General features: G+C 48.9%; 2 protein-coding genes across 7 annotated transcripts in view; one reads left to right on the top strand and one right to left on the bottom strand.

Moving 5' to 3' along the window:
* Window positions 1-3,036, bottom strand: part of KIAA0586 (KIAA0586 ortholog) — a 69,828-nt gene extending 66,792 nt beyond the window's left edge. For all 4 annotated transcript variants that reach the window (XM_074543979.1, XM_074543981.1, XM_074543978.1 and 1 more), the window contains exons 1-3: window positions 2,239-3,036; window positions 1,172-1,248; window positions 529-598 (exon numbers count right to left, since the gene is read on the bottom strand). In XM_074543979.1, the coding sequence (XP_074400080.1) occupies window positions 529-598; window positions 1,172-1,248; window positions 2,239-2,476 (385 nt within the window). In that variant the 5' untranslated portion in view covers window positions 2,477-3,036. The remainder of the gene's footprint in view (window positions 1-528; window positions 599-1,171; window positions 1,249-2,238) is intronic.
* Window positions 3,037-3,095: 59 nt separating this feature from the next.
* On the top strand, window positions 3,096-10,230 carry TIMM9 (translocase of inner mitochondrial membrane 9). Of its 3 annotated transcripts, none has more exons than XM_074543986.1 (5): window positions 3,096-3,255; window positions 6,655-6,844; window positions 7,058-7,121; window positions 7,434-7,529; window positions 9,755-10,230. In XM_074543986.1, exons 3-5 carry the CDS (start codon window positions 7,083-7,085, stop codon window positions 9,887-9,889), a joined length of 270 nt encoding a protein of 89 aa, XP_074400087.1. In that variant the 5' UTR covers window positions 3,096-3,255; window positions 6,655-6,844; window positions 7,058-7,082; the 3' UTR covers window positions 9,890-10,230. The 3 variants fall into 3 exon arrangements, with proteins under 3 accessions (XP_074400087.1, XP_074400089.1, XP_074400088.1); XM_074543987.1 differs by lacking the exon at window positions 3,096-3,255 and adding an exon at window positions 6,303-6,411; XM_074543988.1 differs by lacking the exon at window positions 6,655-6,844 and having other exon boundaries at window positions 3,103-3,255.
* The last annotated feature ends 3,540 nt before the right edge of the window (window positions 10,231-13,770 follow it).

Genomic DNA, 13,770 nt, shown 5'->3' on the forward strand with positions numbered 1-13,770 from the left:
TTTACACAGCTCAAGATATCCAAGAAACCTGCATAAGAGTGTTTTCTTTAAAAAGCCTTCACTTCCCTAAATCTGACTGAAATTGGCAGATTCAGCAATTAAAGGAAAAGACACTGACATTGTGATTTCTAGGATTCTTAAGGATTACAAATACACTTTTTTGGTACAGGTTGCTTGAAGAAAAATACACCTTTGTAGTACAATAATTCACAAGAGGAAAGGTAATCAAAACAAGCCTCTTCCCAGACTGTCTATTCAGAAACATGAATATTTGGTTAACAAAAGGAATCTCAACTCTGGGACACTGGCAGAAGTCCCGCTCAGTTAATTAAAAAAATTAATGCCAGCAAGAATCAGATAAAATTTGCAAAATTAAAGAATGTTTGTTACAATCATCATCTTTTTATCAAAGCAACCTTTGAATATTTTCATTCAGAAGTTTCTATAATGAAAAAAAAACCTAAAAGCTCCCTTTTCCTTTAATTAATCAATCTCTTTACAAAAAAAAAGGTGATTGATGTGTTTTACCTTCAGGTCCTCTGCTATTTTCCAGAAGCACCAAAGGACCATTTTGTGCTGGAGCTTCTTTAGGAGGATCCTTCAGAACAAGAGCAGAAAAAGCAGAGATCAAAGCCTCTTTAGCCAGAATTTTAGAGGCAAATGGAATTCCTGAGCACACAAATGGAACCATTTGCACACAGCAGCACAAAGGTCTTGGCACAAAACATGACAAGACCTCTGCCACAGAAGGGTCTGGACATTGCTGGCAAGAACTCCCATGGCATTTTAGGGACTAAAACTCCACAAATACAAATAAAATCAAAACCATGTATTCTACATGCTAAATAAGTTTATTTTCCTCATTTATGGCTAAAGAAGTAGTGAAACTGTACCTGCTGAAATTTAGAGAAGTTGCTAAACTTGGACAGGTTAGGATTGCTCACACACAGAGAATGAAGCACACAGAGAATGAAGTGTTAAATAAAGCCCTTCCAAAAGCACCAGCAATAACATCATAGCAGCAGCAGCTCAAAAAGAAAAAGCAGCTGCACAGCTGTGGTGCAGAGGCTGAGCCAAAATCTTGTGCTGCTTTTAGAGGAGCTACAGTTTTTTGAAGAAAGCAGTGTTCTCTTAGCTTAGGATTGCAAGAGGGAGCAGCAGCTTTTCTTACCTTTTGGGATAAAAACATGGGCTCAGAATTTTCAACTGGAAGCAGGCATTCTGGATATGCTTTGGTGCTTAGGACTCCTAAAATAAAAGCAGTTTTACTGTGGTCAGAATCACTTGTGGTGCATTTTCTGTACAGCTCCACATTTCCCTTATCTCTGAATGCCTAAACATCACGACCTTCATAACACAAATGAGCACAGAGATTGAGGTGAAGCTTAAAAACATCAAATGAATTCTGTGAGTCTGAATGAGAAATTCGATTAACAGCATGGGGAAACCTCTGAAAAACAGAACATTATTAAACAACTGATGCCCTGTGAAGGCTGACCTAGAACAGAGGCTGGACAGAGTTAAAGAATAAAGCAGGGATTTATTAAGAGGCCTCAATGGATCCACCTTGGGCAGCACAAGAGCTCTGCCAGGGCTACACCCCAGGTGAACCAAAATGGCCACAAAAATGGATCACAGGTCATGGGGTCTCTCACTTTTATAGTTCTGCTCCATTTGCATATTGGAGTTAATTGTCCAATTCCAGCTTTAGCCCATGCAGTCCCATCCTTGTTTTTCTCTCTCCAGCCCACACTGTTTGTCCTCTTGGGGCTGAGATTTGGATCATTTGTCCTTGGTGCCCAGCTGGAGCAGGAATTGTTTTGTCTCCCTGCTCTGTGCAGAGAGCTCACCATTCCCTCATATGAAGCCCAGACCCACACACTAAAGCAGAACAGAATCTGAAAAACAGAAAAGCTAAACCCTGAGACATCACATCCTTTAACCAGGGATGTTTACCAGTGATTAACCATCCCTGCTCCCATGGAGAGAGACAACTTCCACTGCCCCAGGCTGCTCCAACTCCATCCAAGCTGGCCTGGAACACTCGCAGGGATCCAGGGGCACCCACAGCTCCTGTGGGCACCAGTGCCAGGGCCCCCGTGCCCTCATGTGCAGAACAGCTCGGGAAAACAAACCCTGCTGCCAGCTGAGAATGCAGAGATCCCTTAATTACAGAACTTCTCCGTGGCTGAAATCGCTTCTCAGCGTTCGTGCTGCACCCGCCGCTCCCGGACGCACCTGAGGCGGCTCCGGGGGAGTCGCGGGTGGCGCCGGTGCCGCTCGAGGCCCGGGAACAGCGGGGAGCTCCGTCCGCAGCCGGCTCCGCGGGGTAGGGCGAGCCCCCGGCCCGGAGCTTCTGCACGGCCACCGGCCCCGGGCCCTTCCTGCGGGCCGCCGTGGAGCGCACCAGCACCTCGGCCGCCGTCAGGCTGCCCAGCGAGTCCGGGCTGCTGCCCGAGCCGCTCTCCGCCTCCATGGGGCGGGGAACGGGAACGGAGCCGGGACAGCTGGAAGGGCCCCGGGGGCTCCGCTTCCCTCCCGCGGCTGCCGACCCTGAGAGAGCACCGCTCGCTCCCGCTGTGCTGGCCCTAATCCCGGCTCCGATCCCGCTGTCCCGATCCCGCTATCCCGGCCCCGTTCTCACTGTCCTGGTCTCGTTGCCGCTCCCGTTCCCTGGTGTCGTCCCGGTCCCGTTCTTGGTATCCTGGCTTCGATGCCGCTGTCCCAGCACCGATCCCGCTACCCCGGCCCCGATCTCGCTGTCCCGGCCCCGTTCCCCCTATCCTAGCCCTGATCTCGCTGTCCCGTCCCCGTTCCCGCTATCTCGTCCCCGATCCCGCTGTCCTAGCCCTGTTCCCGCTATCCCGGACCCATTCCCCCTATCCTAGCCCTGATCTCGCTGTCCCGTCCCTGTTCCCGCTATCTCGTCCCCGATCCCGCTATCCTAGCCCTGTTACCGCTGTCCCGTTCCCGCTATCCCGCTGTCCCGGCCCGGCCGGCGGCACCGGAAGCGCGCGGTGCCATGGCCACGGCGTCCCCTTACCCGGCGTCCGGCGGGAAACGCGCGGGGTCCTCCCCTCAACGGCGTCCGGCGGGAAACGCGCGGGCCCGGGAGGGTAAATAGAGCGGCGGCTCCGCCCGCGGCCGATTCGCCCGGTTCCGTGGCGAATCTGCGGGGCCCGGCCCTGGACCCTGGAAGGGCCCTTCCTCGTGCGCGCGCGCGCGTGGCGAATCTGCGGGGCCGGCGCGGGGGCGGTGAGTGCGCGCGGGCCCGGAGCGCGTGAGGGAACGGGCGCGGGAACGGGCGCGCGCTCCTGAGGGACCAGGAGTGTCCCTGAGGGACCCGGAGGGACCAGGAGTGGTCCCGTGCCCGGGAGAACCTGGGAGACACCGGGAGCCTCCCCATGAGGGCCCGGGAGAGCCCTTGAACCTCTCCGTGAGGACCCGGGAGACACCGGGAGCCTCCCTGTGAGGGCCCAGAAGCGTCCCCGTGAGGGCCCGGGAGACACCGGGACCTTCCCCGTGAAGGGCCCGGGGGACACCGGGAGTCTCCCCGTGGCCCATGAGGGTCCGGGAGCGCTACCGAGGGCCCTCAATGGGGAAATCCTCGCTCTGTGCCCGGTGTTGGGCCGGGGCTTGGGTGATTCCCGAGGGAAAGGAACTCAATGTGCTCTTGGAGGGGAGAGCTGGAGGATGGAGTAGAAGGAAAAGAGCAAAAATAAATAAAGCTCGAGCTGTTAGCCTCAGGTTGTGGTTTTATCAAGCGTCAGCCAGGTGTGATCTCACTTAAATAGGAGAGTGCTGTGGGGAAATCTGTATTTTTCCTCAGGCCTGATGCCCATACACGTGTTTGGTGTGCTCAGAGAGGCTCTCCTGGTGCCTGAGGTCAGGCTGACGCTGGTCACTCATCTTTGGTGTTGGATTTCCACCTCTGATCCCTCCTCCTTCAGAGCAAGGTCCAGGCCAAATGCAGGAGGCAGTGAGTGATAGCAAGCTGAGCACCAGCTACACCTGGTTATCCCAGCTCCTGACAGGCCCCTCTCATTTCACCCTGTCCTCAATTCATTAAATGCCTCTGGCCTCTTAAAATCAGTTGGTTTGGTCTTCTTTCAAATCTGATGGAAATCCAGTTGTAGCCCAGTAATCCCCCATGATAAAATAACTTTCTCTACAAGCTGTGGGGAGCTTACCTTGACACAATTCTTTGACTCGAAATTTTTATTCTGTGACACATTTCTTTGACTTGATTCTTTTACCCTTCGTTTTCCTTTTCAGAAACTCTTGCATGATGTTCTCTGTGTGCAGCCGGAAGCAAAGGTTTAAAGAGACATTTCAGCTTTCTTTTTATGGAGTAGGTGATAGTTATAGCTGATTGAGATGGTTAGTGGGGATTACAAGTGTGAGGGATTTATAGTGGCTCTTCATCACCTTGTTCCCAGAAAAATGTAGAAAGATCTTCTAAAAAGATGAGGAAAAATCCCAAACACAGGGCTTGTTTATTTTGATCAGAGGGACTTGTGAAACTTCTGTATTTGGAAGAGCCCCAGGGCTTTTCAAGAAGGGAGATTTCCCGGTTTTTGCTCCCTTCTGGTGAGCCAGCACATCCAGGCTGTGTGTCCCTTGCAGCAGAGGTTTATTCTGCTTCCTGCACTGTGAATATCCTTGCTGAGAGGGGCGGTGCTGAATTTTAAATCGTGTTTAGCCCACGGGATTAAATCTGAGCCTGCAGGAGCCTGGTGGCTGGGCTGGGCTGGCTGAGGTGCAGAGCACTCTTCCATCACCCTTTAAAAGCTTTTTGCAGAGTTGGAGGGAAAGGGGAGAAGCAGCAGGAAATCTTGAGAGAGTACATTTAGCATACTTGGGAACAAAGCAGGTTTGCACATTCCTGGCAATGTTCAGTAGCTCGTTTTTAGATGTAAGGCTGATTTATGGCAGAAGGTGCAGCAGAGCCGTGTAATTCCCTGTGGAATGTGTGAAATGCCTGTACAGGGACAAGAGCTTCAGGCACTTCAGATCAGGCTGTGCTGATGTGAATCAGAGCCCTTCCCAGGTGCCAGAGCTCTGTGAAACTCCAGTCTCAATCTGCCATTTCCAATCTTGCCAGATCACAGGAGGACAGGGATCAGGTTTGCCATAAACACAGATTATGAGGCAACCTGAGTGTGGGAAAATGGCACTGACAGGTGAAACTTTGAGCTTCCTGCCTTGGGCAGGGGACAGACGTGCTCCCTGCAGTTTCTGTTGAATTATCCACATACCTGCCCTGGAGAATTGTCACTGCTCTTGTTGGCTCACAGGCTGAGAGAGGAGAGAGGAGTTACCATCACTTCCCACTGGTTACTCCAGTGATGGGCATGTCCATTCTCCTGAAATAAATGAGGGGCTTAGGGGAGAGGAGAGAGGCTGGAGAGGGATTTAGGATAAGGACAAGGGGTGGTGGCTCTGCACTGCCACAGGGCAGGGTTAGATACTGAAGTCCTTGACTGAGCATGGTGAGGCCCTGGCACAGGGTGCCCAGAGATGCTGTGGGACCCCATCCTTGGAAGTATTCCAGGACTGGAGGGGCTTGGAGCAGCCTGGGATGGTGGAAGGTGTCCCTGCCATGGCAGCAGGGTGGAAGGAGATGATCCTGAGGGTCCTTTCCATCCCAAACCAGTCTGTGATTCAGTGACCACCTGAATAGAACCTGGCTCCTTGTTCCCACCATATCCTGCAGGTTCTCCTTTGAATGACCTGTGTGAGCTGCCTGGCCTTGAGGAGTTCTTGCATTTTACATCCCAGAACCATCTGTGCCATTGGCCTGCAGTCTGAGCTGGCTCCCTGTGCAGGGATCCAGTGTGGTGTCAGTGGCAGATGTCACCATCCCTGTGCTGCTGGCAGGGGCTGTAGGGACACTCCACTCTGTAGGGACACTCCACTCTGTAGGGACACTTTGCTCTGTAGGGACACTCCACTCTTGTGAGAGCTCCCTGATGCTGTTTTCAGTTGCTTCATTTTCTTGCTGTTGTAGAAATAATTGTTGCTGTTTCTTTGTTGATGTTCAGGCAGCTTGTGTACCCCTTCCCTTCCCCCTGCTGGGAGACTGCAGTAGCTAAAGCTCTCTAAAACATCAATGTCTTGCCCAAAAATTGGCAAATAATAGAACATTAATTGTAAATAGCCCTTGCTAAAGGACTAAAAGAACATTTTTTCCCAAGTGATTGCACTGCAGTGCTCATTTTTCTTCCACAAGTTGAATTAAACTAAGGACCTTGTTCTTGCTGACACATGATATTAGTTTGCATTATCATTGTGATAACAGGTGTTAGATAACATGGAAATGAAGGGCAAAGGAGACAAAGCTTCAGTCTTCTAGGAAACCTGCAGGGATGCTTTCAAGCCTTAACTTGTTCACTGTGTTGGATTAAGAATGTGAGTCTTCCTTGAGGATGCTTATTTAAATTCTTAGATCCATGGCTGTTAACCTCATTCCTTTTTCTTTGTTTCATTCCATTTTCATTGTTCTCTGTTTTTCTTGCATTTCATTCACTACAATAACCACAACATTTGCTGTAGTTCAGGTGTTTGGTGCAGCTGCACAGAAACCAGGCCTGCACCTTGTGCTGCATCTCTTCAGTGACTGCCAGTTTATATTTGCCTTTTTTCCTTTTACAGATCACATCTAAAGTCTCTGAAACTCCAAGGCTGGAAAGTGTTTGACTTTGCTTCTTCCCCAGCTCCTGCCATACCTTATTTAGTAAATCTGACAGCACTTATAAAAATAAATAAGGCATTCTGTTAGTCACTTCAGCTGTGTGAAACACCCAAAAAGCCTTTAAAGGACAGCAGTTAGCAGGTGGCTCTGGTAAGGTTTCATTCCTGGAATTATCTTGGATGTTTTTCTAACTGAATACATTCCCAACAGGTAACTCCCCTTTGAGTGAATGGCTTGGGAGTTTGCTTGCAAAGTTGCATTTAAACACACTTCAAGGATGCACGAAATTCCACTCTGATGTAAAATGTTGCAGTTCATATTTATGTTTTTTATTTAAATCTTGTCTTTTATCCTCATCTTCAGGTGACTGAGCCACAGGAGGTGGAACATGGCTGGACAAATATCAGAGGCTGATCAGATCAAGCAGGTGAGATGCTGCATTTGGGAGGGGGGCCTTTGAAAGTCTTGTGCTGCTCTGTCCCAGGGAGTGGAAGGTGAAGTGCATAGGGAAGGACAAACTCTTGAGTTATCTGAGTTAACCAAAATTTCAGCAGGTGACCATTGGCAAACAGCATTTTGTGTATGAGCGGCTTTTGGTGCTGAAATCTTCTGCCTGAGAGTAAATTTTTCTAGGGACTTTCCATTCAGATTTTCTTATACCATGCAGTTGTATATAAGAAAAATAAACACTGATTTTTATGGGTGTTTTTAATATTCATTGTCCAATTTTTATTTACAGTTCAAGGAGTTTCTTGGCACATACAATAAACTTACAGAAAACTGCTTTGTGGATTGCATAAAGGATTTCACTAGCAGAGATGTGAAACCAGAAGAGGTAGGTGATGGCTTCTGATGGTCCTTTGGTAGAATGGCTGTGCAGCATTCCAATTTCAGAAACAACTCAGAGAGTTTTGATCTTTAAACCAAGGTACAAAGCCAGGCAGTGGAGTGGGGATGTCTGGCTTGTTGCTTCCAAGTGAGTGTCCCATCCCAGACCAGCTTGGACAGGCCTTGGAGCAGCCAGGGACAGTGCAATGTGTCCCTGCCCATGCAGGGGGTGGAACTGATGCTCTTTAGGGTTCCTTCCACTAAAACCATCCTAGAAGTGGTTGTGACACACAGAATCTGCCCAGTCCCCACTGACTATTGGCTGCTCATTGCAATTCCATGTGTTTCATTCCCTGAGCTGTCAGTGGAGGTTCCTGTGCTGTAACTGCTCATGGAGGTGACTCCATGGACAGGAAGCTGCCCACCCACAGCCTGCATCTCACCCTTTGAGGAATCCTGCTGAAATATTTGTTTACCTGCCCACGTTCCTGCCTTGTAGTGAGTCATGGGAACACAGCTCTGCTGTTCAATCCACTTCCCTGCACTGCAGGGAGCTCCCTCACGCTGCCATCTGCACAAAGATTAAGCTCTCCATGAGATTACTTGCATGATTTTGCTTCTCCTTGCCTGTTGAGAGGCTGTTTCAGAGACTAATCATTTTGTTGGTTAAAAATCTAATAACCTTTCCTTGACTCTGCTGGCAGGAAAAACAAGAAGTCTAATATTTTAAACGAACCATTTTTGGAGCCTTTTCTGCTTCCTTGGAGTTCAACTCCTCACTCCAGGCAAAACTCATGTGTCCTTCCAGCTTTGGTTCTGCTGCCCTGAACAGAGCTCTCTTAGCTTCCCAAGACAGATTTCTTCTTTCCTAAACTTCTCTGCATCTGCTTTAGTGGAATTCTATTACAGGTCATAATTATTTTGGATTAAAGATTACTTAGGTCCAAAAAAGTATTCCTAAGATTCTTGGAGCAGCCTGGACTAGTGGGAGGTGTCCCTGCCATGGCAGGGGGTTGGAATGAGGTGATATTTAAGGTCCATCCCAACCCAAACCAATTTCTGATTGTGAGCTGCCTATTTTTGCTTCTGTGGATTGCAGAGGGCTCATGTCTGGTGGCACAGGAGCCATCTGTTAACAGAGGAACTAGGAAAAATCTTTCTTATGGGAAATTCTGCCAGATTGTCCATTGTGAGATTTCCTGCAGAGCACCTGTCTGGAAACAGGACACTTGTCGAGATGGACACTGCTGTGGAAATTCCCATTTTCTCTGGAGAGTTGTAGTTCCTTATTAAATAATTGAGATCAATACCTCCACAGATCCCCTTTGGGATCCTGCACTTGATAAAACCCAACTTGTGAGCTCTTTCCTCCCCCAGGTGCCAGTGCAAGTCTGGGCTCACACACACAGGCCTGGGGCAGCTCCAGTTGTTGTTTCCTAGGGAGACTCCGCTCCTGCTCAGCAGGTTTGGCTGGAGCTGCTGCCAGGCTGAGGGGCTGGCTGCTGTGTGGAGCTTGCTGGGGTTTTGTCCATTTCATCCCTTCTGCTTTTCACATCCCCCTGCACTGAGCAGAACCAAAGCAATGTCTGCTGTGTTCCCAGGCAAAGGGGTCACCTTTCCTTTCCACCCAAATCTGTTACTTTTGAGCCATGGCACAGAATATCCAATTAGTAGGACTGTAGCTCAGAAATAATCTCACAACTCTTTCTCTACACTTAAAGAAAGAAACCACTTTAAATTTGAAAAATACTGTGGATGGAATAGACTCTGGTATTTATTTCCCAGTCCAGCTGACTGAGGTACTCTGGTGGCAAGGCAGGTACCAGAGCCAATGGGAACAAGGGTAAAATGGGTTAAACTGAGTTAGCAAAGAGCAGATCACATTTGGCTGTCACAGCCAGTATGTGTTTGTAAACAGAATTAAAACAAAATTCACTAATTTAATAGATTTATTATTAATTTCAAAATATGTACTTTAATTCCACAAGAGGAGCCCAGGGACAAAAGGATGGTATCTCCTGAGTCCAGGGTGTTTTCCATGGAGACTTTAACAAGAGAATGAATATTAGTAAATGTTTCAGGCATACCAGAGAAACTCAACTTCATTTTTTCTACTGCCCTCATCCTGACAGTGTGAGATGTACTCACCCAACTGTTTATCCCTGTGATATTTTGGGTCCTGGTTGGGGATGTGTTTGGCTGTCTGAAGCCCTGTGTTCCCTCTTGCTGCAGATAACATGCTCAGAAAACTGCCTGCAGAAGTATCTGAAGATGACACAGAGGATCTCCATGAGATTCCAGGAGTACCACATCCAGCAGAACGAGGCTCTGGCAGCCAAGGCAGGACTGCTCAGCCAACCTCGCTAGAGCAGAGCTCTGTGCTCAGACTCAAGCTGTGCCAAGAACACACTGGGGGATTCCTGCTGTCAGGATGTGTGTCCAGCAGCTCAGAGCAGAGCTGTGGGTGCTGCTCAGGCAGTGGGAGCAGAAGGGTTAAACAGGAGCTCAGTCCTGGTGGCCTGGCAGTGGAGTTTGTTTCCACAAGGGAATGATGCACATACAACTTTTCCCAGGGCCCACAGACTGTGTCTGAATTTCAGGGGTGGTGGGAGGGCTCACCTGCCTTTTGCTGAGACTGGTTGAGATGAATCAATGTAATGTGGGGAATACTTTTTTATTTAATTCAAATAAAATCAGCTGGAGCCATATCCACCTGTGTGTTCTTTCCCAAGAGCCATTTTTGGGACATCTGAAAGCAGCATTTTGTTTGCTGGGGGCTCTTTGCTCCAGAGTTCTGTGCATTCACTGCTGCTGTAGGAGCTGAGAGAGGCCAGAGGGAGCTCAGGCAGGGGTGCCCCAGGTTCTCTTTGGTCACTGACAGGGGCAGGGGGACATGAGCAGCTCCTGTGCCTGGGGCAGCTCCTGTGCACCCCTTGATTCCCTCAGGGAGCCCCACAGGCTCCTGCCAGCCCGGCCTCCTGGCCTGACACCCTCCAGGCTCTGAGTTTGCTGCAGTTTGCACACAATTCACACAATCACTGGGTTGGAAGACACCTTAAAGATCATCAAATCCAACCCAGCCCCAACAGCTCAACTAAACCCTGGCACCCAGTGCCACATCCAGGCTTTGTTCAACACCTCCTTTCTCCTGTGAATGCCAGCAGGAAATCCAGGCTCTGCACAGCACAGGGTCTGTGCTGCTGCTGCAGGAGCCCACAGAGGGGTTTGGAAGGCAGCTGCATCGGGTTACAAACACTGCAGTGCTTTGGAAGGATCCTGACAGCTGCAATCCTGCAGTCAGGGCATCAGTGCAGTGCAATGACAGCAGGCACCTTGTGCTTCAGGTCTCATAAAACCCAGGGACAATGGGGACTGAACAGCAGGAGCAGCAATTTTGAGACTCCAGGTGATGAGGAGTGAACCAGAGCCATTCCATGTCAGCTGCCAGGTTCTGTTATTGATAGAGAGGCAACAACAAGGAACAGAAAGAGCAGGAGGAGTTTTTTGTTGTTACCTTCTCTTACCTTTCTGTTTCCAGCAGAGCTTGAGTAACTCAGCTGCGGATCCCTGGCCCCTGGGGGCAGCACAGTGCCCCTGCCACCTGAACCAGCCACTGCTCTGTGTGCTGCAGCTCTGCCTGGAGCCCTGCTCCTGGGCTTGCCAAGGTGCCAGGAGCCAGTGGGGGCCTCCAGCCCCACATCCCTGTGTTTGTACCACAGCCCCTTCCTCCTGTGCCTCGTTACCCTGGAGATGGAGGAGAGCTCACTGAAACAGTGAAGGCTGAAAACCAGCCCAAATAAGGCAGCAAGTCTGCAGTGTCCTGTTTTTTCAAAGGAATATCAGGCTAAAAATGTCCACGTTGTTTGCTACAATCAGGCCACAAATGCTGCAGCTAAATTGAATCAATACGTGTATAGTAAAGACTTGAAGGCTTTCCTTGAAGCAGCTCTTTCTGTTAAACATTTGAAAATAATCCACGACTGAGATTTTTCATGTGCAAAGAGGTGCTCAGAAAAGTGCCTGAAGAGTTTAACTGAGAAAAGTGGAGGATTTTCATGTCTTCTGAAAAAAGCACCTTGGGGCTGAAGTGAAGGGAGTTAAAAAAATAATGGCTTCCTCTCATTTCTGTATTTGGAGCTAGGAAAGTATTTAAATATTAGGACAGATTTCTTTTTAAAAAGGTAAAGCAAGTTTTAGAGGGACTTAGTTAATAAATTACTCACTTTCAGGTTTGGATAATCAATTTTGTCAAAGCTCTGTTTCTCTACAAAAATCTTGTGGTCTTTCACATCCAGGTGACAGGTTGCATACAGACAATACAAATATATTTGAGCTTGGAAATAAAATACATCCATGTAACTAAAGCATCCAGGTGATACAAATAAATAATATAAAATCGGATAAAAATGGTTTTACTCTGGATCCTTACAAAGACAACAGCATTTTCTTAAATCCATTAAGGGTGTGAGGAGGAGGTGAATCACCTTGCTGAGGCACAGGAGGTGCAGGAAGGGATCCCACTCTGAGGGAAGAAGGAGCAAAGGGTGAAGAAGGGGAAGCTGCTGAGGGAGGAGTACTGAGAAAGCTGGAAAGGAAAAAGTGAGCCAAAGTGGAGGTGGGAGGGGAGGGCAGCCTGCCAAAAATCAGCTCAAGGAAACTGAGCTGGTAAACAGACACTCATTAGGGGGAGATGCTCAGTGCAGAGCAGTGGGGAACACAGATCCTTCCTGCTGCACACACACACAGAAACCAGAACCTGTTCAGCAGCAAGGGTCAAATGAGAGCCTGCTCCAGAGTGGCCTGGACAGCACAGTGCTGGCACAGCCAGCAGATCAATCAGCTGGAAGATTATAATGGAGGCTCCTTGAATTCTCTCCAGGATAAAAGCAAAGCTCCAATTTATGTAATCCCCTGCTGAGAGCTTCAACTGCTGAGCTCTGTTGGAAGGCAAGGAAAGGAGTGACTGCAGAGCTGTCAGCAGTGTGGGTGAACACTGAGTGTGGCTGTGGCTGCAGAGCAGGGAGGCAAATCCTGTGTGCTCTGGCATTCCCCATGCTGGGAACTGGAGCTTAGCAACAGCTCTTGCTTCAGCATCTTCTCTCAGCTACTTGGTAAGTCAGCACATGGCATTTGAGGAATCCAGTTCAAAGCTTAGGAAGTCCATTAAGCTCAGCTCCAAAATTCCTTGAATGAGTCTGGCCCAAACTCTAAAAGCTGTAAAAGCAATTAAAGCCTCTGAACCCTAAACCTTGGATTTCCAGAGGACAGCATTAAAAGAACTCAAAAAGTTACAATTCTGCCTCATATTGGAGGGGTTTAAAAATGATGTTTTACCTTAACTTCACACTCCTTTGTGTTTTGGTGTCAGGGAGCAGCAGGTTCTTCACAATAAATGTCAGGTAAAATGAATGTGTTACAACATTTTCAGCAACAACTGGAATTAGATCAGGGGAAGTACATTAGTGACTTTCTGCAGATTAAAGTGTTGTTGGATTTCTGACTATATTGCACCAAAAGGCACTTAAAGGATGGATCCTGGGGCACCAGGAGAGGGGCAGGGTCACCCTTGGAGCACACAGAGACTGCTGGGGCACAAGCAGATACTCCTGGGGGGGGTGCAAGTAGATGATCTGTGAGAGTCCTTTCCAATCCAAACTGAGACATAAGAAAATGTCTTATGGAAGGTCTGGAAGAAGAGACAACACATTTCACTGCAGGGGATGCAGGGAGCAGTGGCATCCCTGGGCACTGGGACAGCCCAACAGGAAAGGTTTTATACAAACCAGCTCTGGCCTGAATGTAAGGCACAGAGAGGTGTTACCCTGCATGGAGATGCTGCCCAGGGCCTCTGAGCCAAACAGAAATCACATTCCCATCAATTGTTCAGGGCTCTCCAAAGCAAAAGCAGGAAACAAGAACAGCAGCAGCCAAACCTCAGCCACAGAGATCAGCTCCCTCCTGCACTGCCTGTAGATAACATCATTCCATAATTATTCCCACAGCATTATGTGGGGCTGCTCTCACATTCTGAGTTAATCACATTCAAATACTTGCACAGACCAACATAAAATTTTACCTCTCACTGGTTCCAGTGCCAAAACATTTCCTCATCAGAGAGGGACTGTCCTGCCCACCTGAGGGAGCCACTGCCCCTGTCCATGCCCCTGGGATGGCACACAGGGGTCACCTGCAGGGTGGGAAGCAGAGCATGTGCAGAAGGAATTAAGGGTTGGGGCTTTCCTTTTTTT

Source organism: Zonotrichia albicollis, chromosome 6 (assembly GCF_047830755.1).
Source record: "Zonotrichia albicollis isolate bZonAlb1 chromosome 6, bZonAlb1.hap1, whole genome shotgun sequence".
Taxonomy (NCBI): Eukaryota; Metazoa; Chordata; class Aves; order Passeriformes; family Passerellidae; genus Zonotrichia; species Zonotrichia albicollis.